Genomic DNA, 25137 nt, shown 5'->3' with positions numbered 1-25137 from the left:
AGTATGATTCTCTCTCCCAATTAAGGAGAGTCTAGATGATTAGAGAGGTGATTTCAATCCGAAGGTAAGTGCTCCAAAAGAGGAAGGGCCCAGTGTTGTGGGAGCATAATGAGTTTGTTTGGCCCAGAGGGTTCAGGTTTGTGAACTTGCATTAAATATTGAGCAGCTTTCACAAATAATCTCTCAGAATTTTAAAATTTAGAACCCGAAGCGATATTTGTCTCATCTCTACTGATGAGAAAATTTCCCAAATTGTGGTTTAAGGAAGTTTAGTTTGGGGGGATGTTAATGACTACTTCTTTAAAAAACCAATTGAGTCACTTTGGAGAATCTGGATTAAACCAAAAAGTTTCTTTAATGCACAGCTTCTCAGAATTTATGGTATGCTTGTGTGTGTTATAAATCTAGAAATATATCTAGTGTATAGTATTTCCCAAATTCATTTGGTGATGGATTCTGTTATTTTAAAGATTATCTGTGGATATAGAACAGACTTTAGGTAATGCTGGTTTATGTGATTCCCTTGGGATCTTAACTAGTTAAAGGTAACCAGTGTGGTTTCCATGACTGTGTCTCGATTTTTTTTTCTAAGACATTTCAGTATTAACATACAGAATGACATTAATTATGAAAATGCCAGAATTATTGTGGCCACGTTTTAATACTGTTTTACATGTGGGGTAAATGAAACTCGTTGCTTGCAAAGTCGCTTCAGTCGTGTCCCACTCTGCGACCTTGTGGACCATAGTCTGCCAGGCTCTTCTGTCCTTGGGATTTCTCCAGCAAGAATACTGGAGTGGGTTGCTGTTTCTCACTCCAGAGGATCATCCTGAGTCAGGGATCAAACTCCTATCTCTTGCCTCTCCTGCATTGGCAGGCAGGTTCTTTACCCCTGCGCCACTGGGAAGCCCCTTACAATGCTATAGACTAAATCTTTTTAAAAAATAATTATTTCAAATGATCTTATAATCAGCAGAATAATATTCTTATTGGATTTTGCTGGCCTAGCAAATCACTAATTGACTTTTCCTCCTAAAGTAGCCAGAGTAAATTTTCTTAGATTAGTTCCTCTTTGATATATGGTGCTACCAGTTCAATGGCACCCCACTGCAGTACTCTTGCCTGGAAAATCCCGTGGACGGAGGAGCCTGGTGAGCTACAGTCCATGGGATCATGAAGAGTTGGACACGACTGAGTGACTTCACTTTCACTTTTCACTTTCATGCATTGGAGAAGGAAATGGCAACTCACTCCAGTGTTCTTGCCTGGAGAATCCCAGGGACGGGGGAGCCTGGTGGGCTGCCGTCTATGGGGTCGCACAGAGTCGGACACGACTGAAGCGACTTAGCAGCAGCAGCAGCTACCAGTTTAGTTTTGCATAACTTTGTTTCTATTATGTATTCTGTTTGATAACTCTCTTCTTGACTCTATAGAGAGTTGATTTAATTTTTGTTTTGAAATATATGAACGCTTTTATGGATGAATTTATTTCTCTTAACAAATTTTATGGTTTGGGAGAAACAAAAACAATATCAAACCAGAATAAGAATAATGGAATTGTGCCTGTCTTGTTCAAAGTTACCTAAAGCATGATGTTTTTAAGAATCAACTTGGAATATGTAGATACCTCTAAAGTGCTTAAACATTCCTTGTCAATATAATTTTTAGTTTAATTTGTAATACAGAAACTTATTTTCATTCTGAGTCATCTGAGAGGGTTGTAGAGAATAGCTATCAAGTATGGGTTAACACCTCACTATCAACACTTCATTTATGAAGAAGAAAACCAGCCAAATATAGTAGGCGTCTGTTTCTTTTATTTTAGCATCTCATCCCTTTCCCAAATTTTTTCATAATAAATTCTCATTGTTAGCACAGATGAAACTGGGATCATGTCCTCTCTTCAAATAGCATAGAAACATATACAATCTCCTGATTTAAAGAACTTCTGAGTATTCACATACTGTGGTCTTACTCCTTTGTTCATATAGGTGCAAAGAGAAATTGCATAAAATACACTATTAAAGAAGATTGAGGGCTTCCCTGATAGCTCAGTTGGTAAAGATCCGCCTGCAATGCAGGAGACTCTGGTTCAATTCCTGGGTTGGGAAGATACCCTGGAGAAGGGAAAGGCTACCCACTCCAGTATTCTGGCCTAGAGACCATACAGTCCATGGGGTCTCAAAGAATCGGACATGACTGAACGACTTTCACTCACTCACTCACTCAAAGAAGATTGACTAGTGGATTATTTAAAATCCAGAGGAACCCAGAATCCAGAGAACTAGTAAAATGAGTGTATTATCAGATGGAAAGATTATATATTAACCTGTAACACCAAGATGGATACATTCTAATAATACTAATTGAACTTAAATTTTTTCATCCTTACACCAAAATAATGGTCATAATTCATATCAATCTTTAGGAAGTAAAACTTTAGGAATTAAAAATGTATTGTGGCATTTTTAATGGAACCTATTTGTTCAACAAACAAAGTTTCTGTGCTTTCAGAGATAGTTAATTCATTCAGTTTGGCCAGGAATGTCAGAGACACCCAAGACAGACTTTTTAAAATAAATAAGTCATGGGATAGTGACTGCTTTTAAGTGTATCTTGGAAGATACTGAGTTTAGACTTTCAGTGGATGCAACTTTGTTCAACTGCCAGTGCAATTGCAATTATAATTAGAGTTACTCGGGTGGTCTAAGTCTTTTTTAAAAGTAGTATTTCAAATGACCTGAGTAGTTTTCTTACTGTATTTAGTTAGCTTAATTAATCCAAGATTGATTTTTTTTTTGAGTGATTTTTTTTTTAAAAAGCCACTACCTACATCACTAACCCCTCTTGAGATAGAATAGCTGTTATTTTAAAAAGGGAAGGGAGTGGCATTCTTTTAGTCATATAGGTTTGGGAAATGATGAATCAAGGACACTGTAAACATTTTCTTACTGTGTAACTTCTCAGAGCTTTTGCTTTTTGTGTATATTATTTTTAATTTTTTGGTATTACTTTTATATATTACAAAATTTTTAAAAGTTGAGTATTAGTGTGAACACTGTACCACCCATGCATTCCAGTACCCAACCTGCCCTTGCCAGATTCATGCTTATCCTTTCAGGATATCCTCTGGCTGAATGTGTATATTTACTTTAACAGAGCATCATTCTGTAACAATATTCTGAATCTTTTTAAAGTTTGAGTTACGCCTTAAAGAATATTCCATGTTACTACACGGAGTTGCATCATTTTTTATAACTTAGTGTGAAGATGTTAGGAACTGATAACTGTGGGGGTTTATTTAACCCCTCAGCTCCTCTGTTAATTGTATTGTTCTTTGTATTACGTGTGCATACCCTATGAACTGCCACAATAATTTGGAATTTAAGTAGTCTGCATATCTTAAAGAAAGTTAAAGGAAAAAAAAATAGTCTTTCACATTTTCTCACAAGTTCACCATTTTCATTCCTTTCTCAGGATCCAGGTTTCCATCTGGCTTTACTTTAGCCTAGAGTTTTCTTCTTCAGCATTTCTTATAGTACTACAGGTTTTCTGGCAGTAAGTTCCCTCAGTTTCATTAAAATAGATGTCTTTATTTTACTTTTATTTTTGAAGTATATTTTCAGTGAATATAGGCTTTTGAATTGACAGCTTTTTTATTTTTAGCACTTTAAAGATGATGTTCCTCCACTGTCTTTGGGCCTCACTTTTTTCCCTCATGAGAAGTCAGCCATTTAAAAACAACCATATTTTTTCCTTAACTGACAAAGAAGGAAGTCAACCATCCTTTGAATGATCATTTCCTGTGTATAGTGTTTAGGTTTTAACAATTCAAGTATATGTGTCTTGTGTGGTTTTCTTTATATTACTCACTGAATTTGTTGACTGTGTACTTAACATCTTTTGCCAAGAGATGTTTTTGGCTCTTATGTCGTTTAATATTTTTCTGCCTTCTTTATCTCCTTTCTTCCTGGTAGACCTTTTAATATTGTCTCACAGATTCCTAAGGCCCCATTCATTTTTTCCAATCATTTTACCTCTGTTGTATAATTTCTGTTGATTAATTATACAGATTGTATAATTTCTGTTGATTAATCTTGACTCTGTCATCTCATTTCTGTTATTTTGCCTATCTAAGTGAATATGAAAATTTTATTTTTCAGTTTTGGAATTTCCATTTTTGTTTTAATAGTTCCCTTCTGAGATTTCCCATCTGTCGTTCAGTCACTAAGTCGTGTCTGACTCTTTGCGACCTCGTGGACTGCAGCATACCAGGCTTCCCTGTCCTTCACCATCTCCTGGAGTTTGCTCAAACTCCTGTCCATTGAGTTGGTGATGCCATCCAAGCATCTCATCCTCTGTCATCCCCTTCTCCTGCCCTTAGTTTCCCAGCATTAGGGTCTTTTCCAATGAGTTAGCTCTTCTCATCAGGTGGCCAAAGTCTTGGAGCTTGAGTTTCAGCATCAGTCCTTCCAATGAATATTCAGGGTTGATTTCCTTTAGGATTGACTGGTTTGATCTCCTTGCCGTCCAAGGGACTCTCAAAAGTCTTCTCCAATATCATAGTTCAAAAGCATCAGTTCTTCAACACTCAACCTGCTATCTAGTCCAGCTCTCACATCTGTACCTTACCATTGGAAAAACCATAGCTTTGAGTATATAGCATTTGTCAGTAAAGTGATGTCTCTGCCTTTAATATGCTGTCTAGGTTTGTCATAGCTTTTCTTCCTTGAGGTCACTGATCATGCCAAGTGTTGGGACGTTCTTAGAGTCCACTGTCACAACTGAGCATGTCTGCTCCTGGCATGCTCCCTCACCGGACCTCACAGACAGTCGTTTAGTTTGAACTCAGCCTGCTGCAAGGGCTGCTTTGTCCTCTCACCTCTCCATTTGTCCTCTCTTCACCCATTATTCCCATAGACTTAGAGCCTGGCCCTTGCTTGGCCAGTTTGCTCCCCCAGCCGTCCACTCTCATGTGGAGAGGACTGCAGCGTATGGAGGAGCCGTCACGGAGGCTGTGGAGCTAGTCTGACCTCCCTCGTCCAGGTTACTTTAGCTTCTCTCTTCTTCAGTTTCCTCAGGTGTCAAATGGAAGTGAGAATAGTATTTACCTTCTAAGGTTCTTGTGTGGACTAGATGAACAGTGCTGGTGTAGGGTCACTGCTTAGTAAATGCTAACTGTGATCTTTTCCCTTAGTTAACAAAGATTTGTTGGACTCCTTTTTTTAAAATTCATTTTATTCTTTAAAAATATTTTTTATTATTTTATTTATTCATTTTTGGCTGTGCTGGGTCTTCGTTGCTGCACATGGACTTTCTGTAGTTGGGGCAAGTGGGGGCTACTCTAGTTGCGATGCACAGGCTCCTCATTGTGGTAGCTTTTCTTGTTGCAGAGCACAAACCCTAGAGTGCCTGAGCTTAGTAGTTGTGGCACAGACTTAACTGCTCTGTGGCATGTGGGATCTTCCCGTGTTCCCTGCATTCTCAGGTGGATTCTTACTCACTGCGCCACCAGGGAAGTCCTGTTGGACTCCTTTTAAGTGCTCAGCATCACGCCAGATAAGAGACACTAAGACTACAATGAATAAGATTCCCCTTTCCCCTGTGTTTGAGCAGAAATCAGTCCATTTATAGCTTTCCTAGAATATCACCTCCAGAAGAGTATGTGAATTATTCATTCTAAACATTTCTTTTAGTAAAGGAGTTTTATGGTTGGTTACAGGGTTCACAGGCATTTTCAGGGGCGGCCTTGCCTTCTTAAATTTGAGAAGTAAAAGAATGTACTTATTTTGGTGTTATTAGAATTACATTTTCATAGAACAAGAGTCAAATGACAACCAAGATGATAAGATTCGCTCTTCATCTGGTTGACGTCATCATAAGTTCCCCAGCTCTGAAAGTGCTCAGTGTCTGGCCGGGATTTCTCCTGCATGTGTGGGTGATTTTATTCCCTGGGGATCACTGCACGCATGCACTTGTCAGTCTTGTTGCCTCTATGACTGGGGAGTTCCCAGTTTTACCATCTGAGATTATACTGCAAGTTTCTCTCCTTGTCTTGCAACAGCTGTCACTCTCCACAAGTAAGACTCTATAGTCTTTGTGTGTGTGTGTGAGCCTTTCTTCTGTTCTCTTCAGTGAACTTTTCAGAAGAGTGATAAAAGTAAGAAAAAGAGAATAACGGAAATAAGTAAAATTTGTTCAGGGTGCGTTCTTACTTTACTCCCATGTGGGTCTCAGGTTTTCAGAATTCTCTTGTGTTCCTCAGAATTCCTCAGATACTTCTGGAATGTTATACACACTAGGTTTGAATGACCCATTGATTGACATCCTGTCTTTTTAAGATCATATGGAAGACTTTGTTGAAATCAGTAAAGTCAGCAGGTCATTTTTTTTTTTAACTGTATTGAACTTTTTAGATGTCTCCATATCCCACTGTAAAACAAAAATAAAACTCTCTCATGTTCTGATCTTTCCTAAATCCAGTACTTGCTTATGTTGTTTCAGTGGTCTTTATTTCTAATGGAATATAATAAAATAATTTAATACCATACCTAGCGTCATCAGGTATTTTCCACCCTGTTGCCTTCATGCTTTTTCTCTGCCATTTCCTCATCCCTTGTCTCTCTCATTGAGATGGAAAAAAGCACCCTCACCTGTTTAGTTGTTCTCCTTTACCTCTGGGTCAGGGCTTCCCTGGTGGCTCAGCTGGTAAAGAATCTGCCTGCAGTGAGGGAGACCTGGGTCTGATCCCTGGGTTGGGAAGATCCCCTGGAGAAGGGAACAGCTACCCACTCCAGTATTCTGGCCTGGAGAATTCCATGGACTGTATAGTCCATGGGGTCGCGAAGATTCGGACACGACTGAGTGACTTTCACTTTCTCTTTCCCCTCAGAGTCAGGTTTAGGATCCTCTGCTACTGTTTGGACTATATATGTGATTATCTCAGGTGTTATTCTTATGATGGTTTGCTGCTTTTCTCAGTGCAGGTTTCCTGGGAGCTTACTGCTCAATAATTTCCCAGGCTTTTTCTTGGCTTCAGTTATCAGAACCTTGACCCACTCGCTTTCTTTATTTCCTCATTATTTGTTGACATTCTCACAGTCTCTGGTCAAGATGCACTTCTTCAAAGATAAATTAATTACTAGACTCCTACACTGTGGTTGACTGACACAATACAGAATAGTTTATACGGATAGAACATAACCCCAAACATGTAAATAGATGTCCTTGAGACATAAGACAGAATTTTCAAAAGTATAGTAAAAGTAATGTTCATTACTTTACATTAGATTCATCGGAAGATTTATGTAGTTGATTTTTCCTGGTCTTTGTAATATCCGGACATGTCATTATGCCTTCTGAACACCACCTGATATTTTGATGTGCATCAGCATTCTCAAATGACTGATGAACCAACTGGCAGTGTTCCTAGGCAGTCACAGAGTGCTGTTCTCCCTGATGTGGTGAGTCCTGACGGGGGCACCACCCAGCACGTGAAGTGAAACGCTAGAGACCCACCAGTATCACTGCCTCACCTCCCTCCTGGGCTCCCCTGGCAGACATAGTTACATGGAGCTGGTGGCAGGGTCCCTGGGTTTGAGGAGCTGGTGGCAAGGCCCTTAGTTTAATTAAGGGGAATAATAAAAAGCATGAGAGGTGCTGAAGTATCATAAAAGCACTGTGGAATGTCTAAGAAGGACTATGGGTTAGTTGCCAAGAAAGAGGAGGGCAGACAACCATGATTTCTTACTGTGTTCCAACCCCGAGTGTAACTTGCTGTGGGTTATAGGCCAGTAGAGGACCAAGGTGGTCCTCGAGCCCAGGATTACATGTCTGCAAAACTCATGCTTTATTTCTGCTGCGTTATGCTCACTCTTATAAATGTCACCACTTTTGGAATATTAGGAGATCATGGCAGACTGATTCAAGGATAACCTCAAAAGCTGCTTTGCCTACAAAAGAGAATTTGCAGTGCGTGACTGAAGTATAGTCTCTTATCCATACTGTGATCAGGAATAAACTATCTGAATAATCAGAGGTTAGAACTGTTAATCTTTTATTTTTTAAATTGATTTATTTTTAAACTTTTTAGTTTGTATTGAAGTATAGCTGATAAACAATGTTGTGATAGTTTCAGGTGAGCAGCAAAGGGACTCAGCCATACATATACATGTGTCCATTCTCCCTGAAACTCCCCTCCCATCCAGGCTGCCACATACACTGAGCAGAGTTCCCTGTGCTATACAGTAGGTCCTTGTTGATTATCCATTTTAAATGCAGCAGTGTGTACATATCCACCCCAAACTCCCGAACTGTCCTTTACCCCAGCAACCATGAGTTTGGAACTGTTAGCCTTTTAAAGTTCTAAGTGCAAAACTAATACAATATTGTAAAGTTTAAAAATAAAATAAAATTAAAAAAAAAAAAAGCAAAGACATCACTTTGCCAATAAAGGTGCATATAGTCAAAATAAATAAATAAATAAATAAAGTTCTAAGTGTTACTCAGCCTGTTCCTTTGTGCAGTAGTCATACTGAGTATCAGTGTCACAGCTTTCAGTATGATCATCTGATTTGTTGCCATGCCATGTTTTTTCCTCAAAGTTCATGGCAGAAATGAAGATTTCATGTTTTGCAGGTTAGTGCAGATTCTGAAGTAAGGATGTTATTTTTTTTAATTTATTTTTTATTATTGATGAAAAGCATACCTAGATCATCTGCATCTATTGTGGAAAGGGGTACATAGACAGTTGCAGTCCACATAGTATTCCCTGGAGAATTTGTGCAGAAAAATTAACAAATTAATTTAAAATGACTGAAAATTGAATTGCTTAGCGTTACCTGAAACTATTTATAGTTAAAAGCTGGCAAATTTTGTAAAAGTCCCAGGTACTCTTCTACTTTAGCAGAAGGTGCTTTTCACCCTTTTTATACTGTAAAAGGATCCCAGGTAGTTGAGCATGTCCTTTTTTCCATTTCTTTGAAAAGTAATCTTTGAGTCAGATGATGGTGTTGGCTCCAATGGTCAGTATAATTCCAGTAAGTCATCTGGTATGGATTATAATAAAATGCCAAGTATATTACCGATAACCAGAAGAAATTTCTAAGACCCTTTAATGATTATTATCAATAATCTGAGACTACTTGCATTGCCTGAATCTGACAACATGTCTCCCTGTGGCAATTTTAGGTAATAAGTTATATTTCTACTTTCAGTTTCTATGAAGTCACCCAAAACTCTGCATTTGTTGTTGTTATTTTAATGTACAAGCCCTTCTAATGATTGTAGGAATGTGAAACAAAATGGCTATCCATTTGATTAATCTTTATTGCAGGTGAGAGGATAAAATGTATTTTGTAAAATAATTGATTAAATGTACCTATTCTTTGGCATACATCTTTAGATGTTTAATTATAATTTTTATGATGTGTTGGAGCCAACATTTTCCTGTAGAAATACAACTCAAGATTTAATATTGGGCAACAGTGGGAAAATGGGATTTAGTATGAAAATATTTGCTTTATGTAAACCTTTTTATGAATGCAGCTAATGCATAAGTGAAGTCAAGCTGTAAAAACAATTAGCTGGGAAAATGCCAAATAAATTTTTATATTCCAGTGAATATCTGTTAACTACACATTTTTGTTGTTATTAAACTATATGCAAATATACAAGTAGATTCACTTAGATTTAGGTAAAAAAGGCAAAAATACTGGAAGTATGCAGTAAGTATAATTACTGTTTGCATCTCCAAACAAAGCACATTAATCTTCCTGCAATGACGCTGATGTAATGTCTCCATGTTACTTTTGGGAGTATTTGAAGTGGGCAAGCGTCCAAAGTTGATAGTTAATTCTGATCAGTAAAGGCACTGGAGTAGATGTCTGGGTTCGACATTGTAACAAAGCAAACAGTTTCTAAAGTTCTTGGAAGATTCCAGTGCAAACAGTCATGAACTTGAATCTTTTGTTCTAGACATTACAAAATTAATTTATCCACAAAGCATGTTAGACCCCTTTTAAAATTATAATCTATTATGTTTGTAACATAACATACATCGTTGGGGCTTAAGCTAATGAAGAAACAGAAGTATTTAAAATATTTTCTGGAACTAGTCTCAAGAACTGGAAAGGATTTGAGAGGTTCTCTTCACCAATGGTTTTCAGAGAACACTCTCAGACAGCCCCCAACCAAAGCTGATCTGTTGATGGAATTGAATAAGAGAATCTTTCAACTCAAAGAAAAAAATAAGCCACGTGTTCCATAATTTCCTTAAGCTAAAGGATCTGCTGTTAGACTAGTAGCGTGCAGTATTTAGTAAATACATATTAAAATTTTAAATTGTATTTCTTTAAATGTTTTACAAAAGCTTTTGAAGTGCAAAGTGCACTCGAGGTGCTTGCATACACACACACACATTTGAAAATTGTTCCTGAATAAATACACAGATGTGCTGTGATATTTCATGAAAACTGCAGTCATTTCCCTCTGGTTTGCCACTTGAATCAGATGAAGAAAGTTGATACAGACAAAATCTTTCATATTATTGATGAGTCTTAGAAAAAGTTCCTCCTCTTAACCCAAAGAGCTTATAGATGAGAGAGAGATATATATATGAGATATGTATTGAGATGGAGCCTCAATCCGATTGATCTTAATGTAATCTAGAGATCTCTGTTCACTCTCTTAGTGTTTATCTAATTTGATCAATCTTATAAGTGTACTTGATAAATATTTTTAATTATATTTCTTAAAATATTAAGTAATCTTTATTACATTTAAGATAAAAAGCTTTTAGCAGATTAAGCAGTAACCCAGAGGGATATGCAGAGTCCTAACTAACGCAGTATGTCTCTAGGTGTGTTTTGTAGAATGCTAGTTCACTAGAAAGGGAGTTTCATTACCAAAAATATTGAGGAAGCACTGTATTGTGTATTTCCCTCTTGAAGACATTACAGTTCCGACAACATAAGGCCTATTAGAAGGCAGGTTCATTAACCTTATATCTATGATAAATAGTTACCTTGAAAATTAATTGTATGTCCAACACAAGAAGTTAGGAAAGGAGTAACAGAAGTCTGAGGAAGGAAGATGAATGTATTAATAGATAAATTAGAAAACCGAAGAAAAATAGAAAAAAACATGTATAATCCAACATCTTATTCTTAGAACCAATACAATATATGAATAGGTGACTTAAGGCAAGCCATTGTGAGGCAAAAGCGCAGATACGCATAACACAGTCTGAGGATGGGAGAACACTGCAGATACAGAACTGAAACCCCTCCTGACAGGCGGCTGTGTGCAACTCAGCGGGAAAGAGTTCAGAACCTACGATCACGGGTGGGCTGCTTTTGTAGGAAAATAGACAATCAAAACTGACCTCAAAAGGAGAAAATAAAGATGCGATGTCTATCCATGTTAAAGGATAAGTAGTTGAAGAGCTAACTCCCGCCACCTTCCCCCACTGCCTTGAAGGAAAGGCACCCGGCCTCAGTGCTTTCACAGAGGGATTTTACTGAACCTGTGAAGAATAACCTTGATGTCTAGCTCAACAACCCAAGTTTGAAACAGCAAAGGACAGAGCTTCAGATCAATATTGTGTGTTAGAATATCAGTGGAAAAATCTTAATTGAAATATTGGCCAACAATTGTCAGTATGTAGAAGTAAGTACCCTTACTGAGTGGTATTTATTCTTGGAATGTAAAATTGTTTCACTATTAGAAAATATGTTAATAAGATTCACCTTATTAACAGATAAAAAGCAAAAATTGTTAATTACACAGATGCTGAAAAGACATTTAAAAACCCATTCTTGACTTAGAAATCATAGTCTCTCTCTCTTTCACACACAGCCATCCCATTCCATCTTGACCCAACCCAAAAGCCAGCATTATGCTTATAAGGACACGCTAGTCACATTCCCATTAAAATAAGAAACAAGACCATCCGTTATCAGTTCCTCTTCAGTATTCAGTTGGAGGTGAAAGTGAAAGTGTTAGTTGCTTAATTGTGCCTGACTCTTTGCAACCCCATGAATTGCAGCACACCAGGCCTTCCTGTCCATCACCAACTCCCAGAGTTCACGAAAACTCATGTCCATTGAGTCGGTGATGCCATCCAGCCATCTCATCCTCTTTCGTCCCCTTCTCCTTCTGCCCCCAATCCCTCCCAGCATCAGGGTCTTTTCCAATGAGTCAACTCTTCGCATGAAGTGGCCAAAGTATTGGAGTTTCAGCTTTAGCGTCAGTCCTTCCAATGAACACCCAGGACTAATCTCCTTTAGAATGGACTGGTTGGATCTCCTTGCAGTCCAAGGGACTCTCACGAGTCTTCTCCAACACTACAGTTCAAAAGCATCAATTCTTTGGCATTCAGCTTTCTTCACAGTCCAACTCTCACATCCATACATGACCACTGGAAAAACCATAACCTTGACTAGATGGACCTTTGTTGGCAAATAATGTCTCTGCTTTTTAATATGCTATCTAGTTGGTCATAACTTTCCTTCCAAGGAGTAAGCGTGTTTTAATTTCATGGCTGCAGTCACCACCATCTGCAGTGATTTTGGAGCCCCCAAAAATAAAGTCTGACACTGTTTCCACTGTCCCCATTTATTTGCCATGAAGTGATGGGACCAGATGCCATGATCTTAGTTTTCTGCATGTTGAGCTTTAAGCCAACTTTTTCACTCATCAAGAGGCCTTTTAGTTTCTTTTCACTTTCTGCCATAAGGATGGTGTCATCTGCATATCTGAGGTTATTGATATTTCTCCTGGCAATCTTGATTCCAGCTTGTGCTTCTTCCAGCCCAGCGTTTCTCATGATGTACTCTGCATATAAGTTAAATAAGCAGGGTGATAATATACAGCCTTGATGTATTCCTTTTCCTATTTGGAACCAGTCTGTTGTTCCATGTCCAGTCCTAACTGTTGCTTCCTGACCTGCATATAGGTTTTTCAAGAGGCAGGTCAAGGGATCTGGTATTCCCATCTCTTTCAGAATTTTCCAGTTTATTGTGATCCACACAGTCAAAGGCTTTTTGGCATAGTCAGTAAAACAGAAATAGATGTTTTTCTGGAACTCTCTTGCTTTTTCCATGATCCAGCGGATGTTGGCAATTTGATCTCTGGTTCCTCTGCCTTTTCTAAAACCAGCTTGAACAGATACCTGGAAGTTCACAGTTCACGTATTGCTGAAGCCTGGCTTGGAGAATTTTGAGCATTACTTTACTAGCGTGTTCTGATGACTGCAATTGTGTGGTAGTTTAAGCATTCTTTGGCATTGCCTTTCTTTGGGATTGGAATGCAAACTGACCTTTTCCAGTCCTGTGGCCACTGCTGAGTTTTCCAAATTTGCTGGCATATTGAGTGCAGCACATTCACAGCATCATCTTTGAGGATTTGAAATAGCTCAACTGGAATTCCATCACCTCCACGAGCTTTATTCGTAGTAATAAAGTTGGAAATATGGACCCATTTAATTTAGGGAAAAATGAAAAGAATATGGAAAGAAGTAGAGAAAGTTACCAGTTTTTCGCAGATGTGATTATCTAGAAAATTGCGAGAGAACTAAAATCTTGTTACAGGCAGCGGGAGAATTCGGTAAGGGAGATAGGACAAAGTTAACATTTAGAAATTGAAATCCTTTGCATTCATAAGCAGGGGAAGGGAAGAAAAATAAAAAAAATCACCAAGGCAGTTTGTTAATGGTGTTGATTACTGGACTCACCTGAAGAGTCTGATTGTCAGTCTTGAATCTGCCTTTTAACTGGTGTTCCTCGACCCCTCCAGGAGAACTCTGATGATTTTTTTCTTTTTAATCTTTTGGCCACACCAGGCAGCATGTGGGATCTTTGTTCCCTGACCAGGGATTGAACTTGTACCCCTGCACTGACAGCTTGGAGTCTTAACCACTGGACCACCAGGGAAGTCCTGGACTCTGGTGGTTTTTATGTGGGCCTTTGAGGGACTTCCCTGGTGGCTCAGATGGTAAAAGTGTCTGCCTACAATGCAGAAGATCCGGATTTAATCACTGAGTCGGGAAGATCTCCTGGAGAAGGAAATAGCAACCCACTCCAGTATTCTTGCCTGGAAGATCCCATGGACGATGGAACCTGGTAGGCTACAGTCCATGGGGTCGCAAAGAGTCAGACACGACTGAGCAACTTCACTTTCACTTCACTTTGAGACACTCTGTCCTGAGGGCCCCAACCCCATTCTTGTACCATCACTCCTCACATGGCTGGCTGCGGTGCCAGTCATTTACCAGTCTCAGACGGTGTGCCTCAATGCCCAGAGGGACACAGCAGCAACACACTCTGGCAGGGGAGCTCCCTGCAGCTTGCTCTGCTGGGGACCCTTCTTTCCAGTCACAAGTTCCAGCACTGCATGTCGGCCATCACACGGGAGGCGCGCCTAGCTGCCCTGATCCACGCCCGCCGTTCATCGGGGTGGCAGGAAATAGAGGGTGTCCTCTTTTACCCGTGCTTAGGGCACACGTTGCACAGAGCTCCAGGACAGTTGCAGCCTTTAGTAACCTGCCAGATTCTGCAGGGCTGCATTTCATGGGCGCTTATCACTCTTTTCTTACCATCCTGGTCAGTCACTTAACTCCTGTGCTTCCTGCTTCAGTGATCACTGATGCTTTGCAGAACTTTAACTGGTTAAGTCCAGCTCTTCTGCCTCTGTATTGGGCTTCCCTGGTGGCTCAGCAGGTAAAGCATCCACCTGCAGTACAGGAGATGCAAGGGATATGGATTTGATCCCTGGGTTGAGAAGATCCCCTGGAGGAGGGCATGGCAACCCACTCCAGTATTCTTGCCTAGAGAATCCCAAGGACAGAGGAGCCTGGTGGGCTATAGTCCATAGGGTTGCAAATATACCTCAGGAAGTATAACTGTGCTGACCGGTCTCATCTTAAAATAATGACCATAGTCTTTAGGTGGGCTTTCATCTCTGCTGCAATTCTGCTGTATCCTCCTGGGCAAATTCAGTCTCATGTGCTCAGAGATGACTTCTCTGGACTATGCCATGTCCTGCCAACCACTCTCTTCTTGCCTTTCTTTGGACAAACAGCAGTGAGAGACTTTTCAGTAAGAAGTCAGACCGTGTCACTTCCTTGCTTACCCGTCTTCCCCCGCCCGCATGGCTCCTGTCACACGTGGAGTGAAGGTATGACTAGTTTCCTACCACTCACCCCTTGACTCACTGCTTCTCAGGTACAAGAACACTTGCTCTTTCTCAAAGAATGCCCCCCTCTGTTACCGCCCCAGGGCCTTTGCACTTGCCGTGCTATTTGCTTGAGACACTTTTTGCTCCTGGCATCTGGATGCCTAGAATTCTTACTCCATCTGTCTCTTTATTCAGGTGTTACCTCCTGAATGAGCCCTTTAACTTTGTTCCCTTCCTCTGCATTACTTTTCTTCCTAGTACTCTTACCAGTAGATGCTGTTTGATTGATTGTCTCCTGAGTCCTATCCACCATCCCTAGGACTAAAACAGTCCCTAGCACAAATTAGGCCCTTAATCAATATTTGTTGAGTCAATAATTTGATTCATATACCCCACCTACCCACACCCCTGGCAACCAAACAAGGGCAGGAAGAGGACCAGGTTATTCATTCCTGAGCGTTCAGAAGGGAGGAATGGTTTTATTCTCTCTCCCCTGTGCTCCCCCAGTTTGGCAGGCTAATTTCTGGGAGTCTGCCAAGAATGTAAGTAGGAACAGGTGACATCACCTAGGAAGACTGTCTCGTCTATGAGAAACAGAAGATTGAAGCCTAGGGAGTATGAACATTTTTTTAAATTGTTTTTTATTGAGGTAAAATCCACAGTAACATAAAATTCGCCATTTTAACCACTTTGTAGAGTTCAGTGCATTGTGAATTACTACATTCACAGTGTTTTACAGCCATTACCACTATCTAATTCCAGAACATTTCATCACCCCTGTAAGAAACCCCATACTCCTTAGCAGTTACTCCCCACCTTCCCTCTCCCTAGCCCTTGACAACCGCTAATCTCCTTTCTGTCTCGATGGAGTTGCCTGTTGTGGACATTTCATCTGAATGCAGTCATACAATATGTAGAGTTTGTGTCTAGCTTTCATTTAGCTTAATGTTTTCAGAGTCCATCCACATTGTATCATATATCAAGATTTCATTCCCCAGTGGTGTTAGTGGTAAAAGAACCCACCTGCCAGTACAAGAGATGCAGGAGACATAGGTTCGATCCCTGGGTCAGGAAGCTCCCCTGGAGGAGAGCATGGCAACCCACTCCAGTATTCTTGCCTGGAGAATCCCCATGGACAGAGGAGCCTGGCAGGCTACAGTCCATGGGCTCATAAAGAGTCAGACACCACTGAAGCAACTTAGCACCCACACATTCCTTTGTATGGCTGCACAATACTCCATTGTTTGGATATGCTACATTTTGTTTTTTGATTCATCAGTTGGACAGACCTTTGGGTTATTTCCACTTTGGGGCTGTTACGAATAATGCTGCTATGAACATTTGCATACCCATTTTTGTTTCAGCACCTTTAACATTTTCTCTTAGGTTTTATACACCTGGGAGTGAATTGCTGGGTCAAATGGTAATTCTGTGTGTAACTTTTAAGGAATGCAGTGGCTGCACAACTGTTTCCATCCTGGTGGATGTGAGGTGATATGTCCTTGTGGGTTTGATTTGCAGTTCTCTGATGGGAACTAATGCAGTTCCCTAATGGGACTTTGGAAAAGTACCTGATGCTGAGAAAGATTGAGGGCAGAAAGAGAAGAGGGCATCAGAGGATGAGATGGTTGGACGGCATTACCCATGCAGTGAACACGAACTTGGGCAAATTCTTGGAGATAATGAGGTGCAGGGAAGCCTGATGTGCTACAGTCCAAGAGTCATACATGACTTATCAACTGAACAGCAACAATGGGGTTGTTAGCGTTTAAGCATGGGTTCCAACAAGGTGGGTTAAGAGAGGAGGCAAAGCCTGAGAAAGATCAGTAGGCTGGTGTCAGCTCCATCTTCTGAACTTACCGCCCCCAGCTTTCTCTTTGGAACCGATGTGAGCACTGATTTCTTATATCTAGTTTGACTTAAATTGCCTTGATGTCCTAGGTCTGTCATGACCTCTCCAAAGTTTAGGGTTAGTAGCTCTGAAATTTATAGTGCTCATTTATCCATTTCATTCAGAGGCTGCATAATACAGGCATTAAGATCTTGACTCTAGAGTGAGACTGTGGGTGCTTAGTCACTCAGTCGTATCCAAGTCTCTGCCACCCCATGGACTGTAGCCCGCCAGGCTGCTCTGTCCATGGAATTCTCCAGGCAAGAATACTGGAGCGGGTTGCCATGCTCTCCTCCAGAGGATCTTCCCAACCCAGGGATCGAACCAGGATCTCCTGCATTGCAGGCGGATTCTTTACCAGGTAGGCTACCAGGAAAGCCCCTATCTGGGTTTAAATGCTGACTCAAGTGGTATGGCCTTGGGCAAATTAGTTAACATGTTTGTTCATTTCCTCATGTGTGAAGTGATGTTGAGGTCGTTATGGTGACTGAATGAGTTGAGTATGCACACAGCTTGGAATAATGACTGGCACGTAGTGAGTTTTGTGTGTTTGCTGTGATCACAGTGATGGTGGTGATGATGATTTATCTAGATAACCATTTAGGGAAGGGGCAAGAATAGTTTCGTGCTGGATCCAAGTTTGGGATTGCGGGTGCTGATTATGTGTTTATAAAGTGGGGCTCTTTGATAACATGCTCTGGTTTCCATAGTCCTGGTCCTGGCATCAGTGACCTGGTACAAATCACTGACTCTTAATGGCTCATATTTTATATTCTACAAGTCATTCCACTAATTCATCAGATTTACATTTTGAACACAGGTTTACCTTTGGACAGCGCCTAGACTTACTTCAGTTCAACATTTTCTTCTGTTTATACACCAGTACAGCTATATTATTTTAAAACATTTGGGATTATGAAAGAAACTATCGTTTATAATTCAATCACTTCAAAACATCCCATCCCAGCTTTTAGTGCATATCTTTCTGTATTTTTCTTTATGCATTTTAAACATAACATTGGGTTGGCCAAAAAGTTTTGTTCGAGTTTTTCCATAAGATGTAATGGAAAAACCTGAATGAAACTTTTTGACCAACCTAATAATTTAACAAATAGAATAGAATATTCTAAAAACTCTTTTAAAGCTTGTTTTCAGCTGCCCTGTGAATCTTTTCTAATATATGTTCATTTTTGAAATTTCTCAAGACTAAACATTCCCATAAAAGATATATTTTCAAAATTTATAGATGTGAATAGAGAAAGAACTCTCTCCTATCTGGACATTTTATATACATACAAGCTTGAAAATGTGCCAGGGACTATTTTATAGCTTTGTGATAAAGCCTATTATTTTTCTATAGCAAGAAAAAGAATGCTTCGTTGTGCCAAAAAGTGTACAGAGCGTCAGAATAATCAACAGGACATTTGAATTCTCAGTTTTGCTTTTTAGAGTCCTTTAAACATAAATTCTGCCAACATCTTACAGCTAAGTAAACTGAGATAGAAAGATTAAGTGACATTGCTGTTTTCAGTCCATGTTAGAAGTAAACACAGAAATTCAAGGCCCTTCTTTATTAGATCAGAAGATAACATGTTCATATATTTAAGACATAAACCTGTAGGGGAGATATGAACACTTAAGCTGGACTGAGATTTATGAATAAGGCTATCAAATAAAATGAGGCAATTATTTTTCAATTTTTAAGAGTTATAATGTTATTTGGACTATATCTTTCTCACCTTGTAAAAATGATACTTAGAAGAGTGGTGCTGTTGGAGAAGAAGGCAGAGAATAATCGGGAGGATTCTGGTTGTTTAGAAAGATAAATATAAAATGAGTCTGCAAAGAGAGCATTAATGAGGTAACTTTAGGGAGGATGGCAAGGATCTATGGTATGGAAAGTCATTATAACTGACAGTGAGATATAAGACTAAGAATATCATGTTCTCACGAGAATATATAAGAATGTAAAACCTTCCCTTTGCTCAGAAACAAAGCAAAACTGTATAAGGAATGTCAAGTACTAATTCAAAAGAACCAAGTACCATTCTTTTCTTTATTGTTGTAGTGACTTGTGAAATGTTGAAGACAGGCCAAATCTAAAGACTTTTGAGGTCTAAAGAAAAGGGAAGCTTTTATTTTATTTGAAATTGTGCTTGTTTGTTTTTTATAAGACTATTAGCAGACAGAGGACAAAGAGGAATGGGGGGAAAATGTGGTCTTACAAACAGCCTTTATAAAATTTAAGACTGTTAGGCAGGGTGGTACTTGAGCCCATTTTTCTGATCGTTTGCTCCTTTTGGTGTGTGTGTGTGTGTGTGTGTGTGTGTGTGTGTGTGTGTCCATTTTTCTGATCTTTTGCTCCTGGGGGTGTGTGTGTGTGTCCGTCCGTATGTGTGTCTGTTGGACTCTTTGTGATCCCATGGACTGCAGCCTGCCAGGCTCCTCTGTCCATGGAATTTTCTAGCAAGAATACTTGAGTGGGTTGCCATTTCCTACTCCCGGGGATCTTCCCCGCCTAGGGACTGAACCCGTCTTTGGTGTCACCTGCATTGGCAGGTGGATTCTTCACTACTAGTGCCTGGTAGGTTACCCAGTTGTGCCTATTTTTGTCCCTGCTTGGCCTGACATACCATAAAAATATAAAATCTCATTGTGGAGTTCTGTTTGTTCAGCAGCTTGTCAGTAAAGCACAACTGACATCTGTTAGTAGACCTTATTATTAGGTTTAGAAAAAACCCAGTATTATATTCTCTTGCCTGCTAAGGATATAACTAGTATCATAAATATATGTGAACAAAAATAGAAGAAGATAAGGCAGATTATCAGCAAATGACTTGAGCATCCTACGCTCTGAAGTTAGGAAGACTGAGTTTGACCCCCCAGTAACTGTTGGGGAGTTTTGCTACATCTCAAAGTGACCATAAAACCTTCCCTAGTAGCTCAGATAGTAAAGAATCTGCCTGTAATGCAGGAGACCTGGGTTCTATTCCTGGCTCTGGAAGATCCCCTGGGGAAGTAAATGGCAACCCACTCCAGTATTCTTGTCTGGAGAATTCCATGGACAGAGAAGCCTGGTGGGATACAGTCCATGCATTCGCAAACAGTCGTACACGACTGAGCGACTAACACACACACAAGGTGACCATGGAGACGTCAATCTCACCAAGCTGCCTTTAGGATTAGATGAGAAAGAGATGCAAGAAACCTAACTGTGGCGATATAGGGAGCGAGTTCAGTCCTTTGCTTGCACTGGGTTTGAAGCAGTCATCAGGTTGCATCAGCCATCCTGTAGGCTGCAGGTACTCTCAGACTATAGTGTGCACGCTCACCAGGGCAACTTGTGCAAGTGAAGCCTTGTGTTCCGTTCTCAGAGATGGATTCAGCGCATCAGGGTTGGGACACAGGAACTTGCATCTGTAACAAGCACCAAAGATGCTTATGAAAGCAGAATCATGCTTTACAAAACATAATCTGGAAGAAGCGGTGGGTAGAAATCATTTGACCTTGAACGTTTAATAGCCTGGATGGGTGAGTTTTCATGGCTCATCTTTTAACAGTAATCACTATGGGGATTGAAGCATTGATCACAAAATCCTAATTAAGGAAGATCATTCAAGAAGAGCAGTGTAAAATGGATAACCAACAAGGTCCTACTGTAGAGCACATGGAACTCTGCTCAGTGTTATGTGGCAGCCTGGATGGGATGGGATGAGGGAGAAGATACATGTGTATGTACGGCCGAGTCCCTTCACTATTCACTTGAAAGTAGCACAGCATTGTTAATCAGCTGTGCCCCACTACAAACTAAAAAGTTTTCATAAAAATAAAACCAAACTGATGAATATTAAAAGAGAAAAGAGGAGAATAAGATTAGGTAAGTATATATGTACTAATTTGTAAAAAAACATGCATCACTTATTATACACACTTTATCAAAAATAAAATAGAAAGAAATAAAAATAGAAAAAGGAACTCCATTAAATGGACCATCAGTTCAGTTCAAGTCGCTCAGTCGTGTCTGACTCTGCGACCCCATGAATCGCAGCATGCCAGGCCTCCCTGTCCATCACCAACCCCCGGAGTTCACTCAGACTCATGTCCATCGAGTCGGTGATGCCATCCAGCCATCTCATCCTCTGTCCATACCAGCTTTTAAAGTTAAATACCTGAGTTTTTTTTTTTTTATTAACCACGGGAAATGAATATTTAGAGACCAGGACCTAACATACAAAACGAATTCTTCATCTTCTCTCCTATAATTCAATCTGGGAGCCATTAATGAGAGTGCTCTGGTTAATCGTAATAGTCATGATGGTATGAGGAGATGTGATATATAAGGTATTCAAACCACGTGGGGTAAATTATTAAGAATCATTGTTAAGTAAGAGGATGGAATGAAACTGGAATGAAACAAGTCAGTCGTTGGGTCTTGGTATTTCCTGCTGTTAGTGCTAGAGCATTTTACTTTTTACGTTAAAAATACAACATAGTTTTCCCTCTGATATTTATGTGATACTATTTATATATATATATGTATACACACACACACACACACACACACACATATCCACATCACACACATACACGTACATAGAGCCATTTTTGATGGCCAAAAAGGAAGAGGCCCCAAGGGCTCTTTAGTGTGCAATTAATAATTTGGTCAGAAAATCAGCAGATTGTTTCAGTATGGTTATGTGTTATGACATCATATTCCAGTAAAGTTATAATGAACAGAAATTTTGTTTGTCTCTGTGGCAAACCAAAATGAGTTTTGTAATTGTCAGCAGGCCTTAGTGATTATAGTGGCGCCCGCTCCCTCCACTGTAGTTAAAGATCTGTTAGCATTCCAGCCGGGGACCTCTGTTTTCAGAAGTGTATAATTAATTGTAAACATTTGCTCTATGGTGAAAGCTTGCCACATAAGATCTCAGTCCAGGAGTAAATTTCTGATTTCAGGTTGTCTGTTTTCAAGTTTTATAGTGGAACCAGTTAGAAATATGCATAAAGTTCTGTGAAGATAGGAAAACTGAATCTTGTGAGAAGGAAGATAACCTGCATTCATGATATTAGTCTGTCAAAATTTCTGCATTAAAGGGATCTAAGGTAAAATAGGTATTAGGAAATTATATAATTCAATACATCATTAGTTTTTGCAATCAAAGAGCAAAAAGAATTGTGGCTTTAATGCTTTGTAGTCTCTGCATGTTAAAAATATCTTTTACTATAAGTGATTTTTCTTCCTTTAACTTTTTTATATTTAGCAATTAAAAATGAGAACATATGACATATAATGAAAACACGTTTAACATATTTTATCTTAATAGAAAACTGTGGGCCAAGAAAATTGACTTTAAAAATGTAAAACAGTGCCATTTTTTTCATACTCACTCTGGATTTCTCTGCTACATTTGACATTGTTGATTATCTCTTCCTCTGACATTGTGTTTTAATTTCTTTTCTAACTCTGACCCTCTTTCATCTCCTTCACTGCTGTCTATTATTTCCCCTGCCTTTTGATCATGGGTATTCATCAGATCCCAGCCTTAGGCTCTTTTTTTCTTTTTTTTTTTTTTGGTGCTTTTACACTTACCCTTTCCAGGTGCTTATCCACTCAACATGGTTTCAATTATTACCTCCCAAATCTCATCTTCAGTACTGATGTACATTTCTAGTCCTTCACCTTCAGTAAACCTTCACTGATGAGTCCCATCTGCCTGTCAATTCTTATACAGTGGGCTGTGTGCAATTTATCTCAGGTTGACTATAGAGGTCTGCCACTTGGACACCAATAATCGTCTAAACCTTAGTGGTAACTTGATTGGCTTTTCTTTGCTTAAAAAGAGACATTTTCCAGCACTGGAGTGATTTTTAACTTACTTTTCAGTGTTTCAATGATAAATTCAGCATTCCATCAAAATTGATTCTGTTAGTTTTGCTCAGTTGCCCAATTCAGCGGTCATAGTTCTGTCTTCATTTCACTTGACTTGTAAAGTAGCATTTGATAGGACTGACTCTTCCCTCCTCCTGGACATTCTTGTCCCCATTTGGCTTTTAGGAAGGATATTCTGCTTGCTTGGTTTTCCTCCTATCACTCCCTCCCACAGAGTTCTCACTGTCTTGTAGCTTTAAATTTCACCTATATATATATCTATATATATTATGGAGAAAGCAATGGCAACCCACTCCAGTACTCTTGCCTGGCAAATCCCACGGACGGAGGAGCCTGGTAGGCTGCAGTCCATGGGGTTGCTAGGAGTTGGACACGGCTGAGCGGCTTCACTTTCACTTTTCATTTTCATGCATTGGAGAAGGAAATGGCAACCCACTCCAGTGTTCTTGCCTGAAGAATCCCAGGGACGGAAGAGCCTGGTGGGCTGCCGTCTATGGGGTTGCACAGAGTCGGACACGACTGAAGTGACTTAGCAGCAGCAGCATATATGCTGCATTGATGATTCCCAAATTTTATCTCCACCTTGGACCTCTTTCCTGAAATCCAGACTTATTAGATCTGACTGTCTAACATCTTCATTTGGATGTCTAAAAGACTGAATAACTCAACATCTCCAAACCAGAGCTGCTGGTATTCATCCCCAACAAACCCATTCTTTTTGCAGTTTTCACCAACTTAATGTGTGGGCACTCCATCTTCCAGTTGCTCATGTCAGAAATTCTGGTGTCTTCCTCGACTCCTGTCTCATATTTCATAGCCAGTGCTTCGGTAAACCCATCTTCTCTACTTTTGAAATTCGTCCAGAATCCAGGTACTTCCCATTACTTCCCTTGCTGTCACCCTAGTTCAGGCCCCCGTATTATTGCAATAGCTTCTTTACAGATATCCTGTGTCTGCCATCATTCCCCTACAGTCTGTTTTCAACATAATAGATGATCTTTCCAAGGTCTAAGTCAGATTATGTCACTTCTCTCCTTAAAGCCTTCTGGAGGCTGGCCATTTCACTCAGGGTAGAAGTCAGATCCTTGCAGTGATTTCTAAGGAAGGCCCTATGGCATCTGGGCACCGGTTCCAGCTCGTAGCCTACCTTCCTTTACACCCTCAGCTCTCACCGGGTGGGAATCCTCCGAATTGCTTCAACGTTCCTGACGCTTGGCTGCCTCAGAGCCTTTGTGCTTGGTGTTTTCAGTGCCTTATATGCCCTGTTCCGGATATCTGTATGGTTTCCTTCTTCACTTGCTCAAGCTCTTGTAACAGTTGTCACCTTCTCAGTGAGATACTCACTGATCACTCTATCTGCCCCTCTTTCCTCACACCTCAGCCCAATCAAGGGAAGAAGAAACAACAAGAATTTCATATTTTACTTTTACTGGGACTCCAGGCAACAAATATGAACGACTTCAAAAGAGTAGTTGGCAAAAAAGGAGAAAGCCACTGAAGGTACAAACGACACCGGAAGACCATATTGCAATCAGATCTACAGCTCTTGGATAATTGCTTGATTCTCTCCAGAGACTTTCACTATTTCATTCACTGCCATTACTAGTGAATGAATTAAATCACTGCTTTTGTTCAGATGGTGTCACTAATGTTTCTATTGTAATCTTAATATATGCAATTTTTAAAAAGTTCACTTTTGAACCTTTCCTTCTTTTTCTGTTTAAAATGTATATGGAACTTCCATGATGATCCATTGGCTAAGACTCCATTCTCCCAATGCAGGGGGCCCAGCTTTCATCTCTGGTCAGGGAACTAGATCCGTGTGCCTCAACTAAGAGCTGGCACAGCCAAACAAATAAATATTAAAAAGCAACATGTATTTCTAACATCCTAGATATTCTGCCTATTTATTTTATTTATTGTCTGTCTTCTCCACTGTAGGGTATGTTTTTGTTTGCTGTGATAGTCCCTCATCATAAGAAGGTGCCCCATAAATAATTGTTAATAGATTATATTGCAAAGCCTCTTAATTTCGTTTGTTTGTCCTTTCTTCTTACAACCGCCTTACAATCTCCCCTCATGTTGGCATCATTGCAGCTTTCTAATTATGCTTCCTCTCAGTCTCATTAAACACAAACCTGCTAAAAGTTTTCACCTTAAATACAATTTATTATGGTTC

At 39.8% G+C, this 25137-nt stretch overlaps 1 protein-coding gene across 22 annotated transcripts in view; it reads left to right on the top strand.

Annotated features, from left to right (window-relative positions):
• STAU2 (staufen double-stranded RNA binding protein 2) overlaps positions 1-25137 on the top strand; it is a 303811-nt gene that overhangs the window by 80829 nt on the left and 197845 nt on the right. For 15 of the 22 annotated variants that reach the window (XM_059893107.1, XM_059893104.1, XM_059893111.1 and 12 more), the window contains one exon: positions 23683-23829. The exons of the other annotated variants lie outside the window; for them this stretch is intronic. In XM_059893107.1, coding sequence (XP_059749090.1) covers positions 23683-23829 — 147 coding nt within the window. The remainder of the gene's footprint in view (positions 1-23682; positions 23830-25137) is intronic. 22 annotated transcript variants of the gene reach the window in all.

The sequence above is a fragment of the Bos taurus genome, chromosome 14, assembly GCF_002263795.3.
Source record: "Bos taurus isolate L1 Dominette 01449 registration number 42190680 breed Hereford chromosome 14, ARS-UCD2.0, whole genome shotgun sequence".
In the NCBI taxonomy this organism is placed as follows: Eukaryota; Metazoa; Chordata; class Mammalia; order Artiodactyla; family Bovidae; genus Bos; species Bos taurus.
This window is presented reverse-complemented; position numbering and strand designations above follow the sequence as displayed.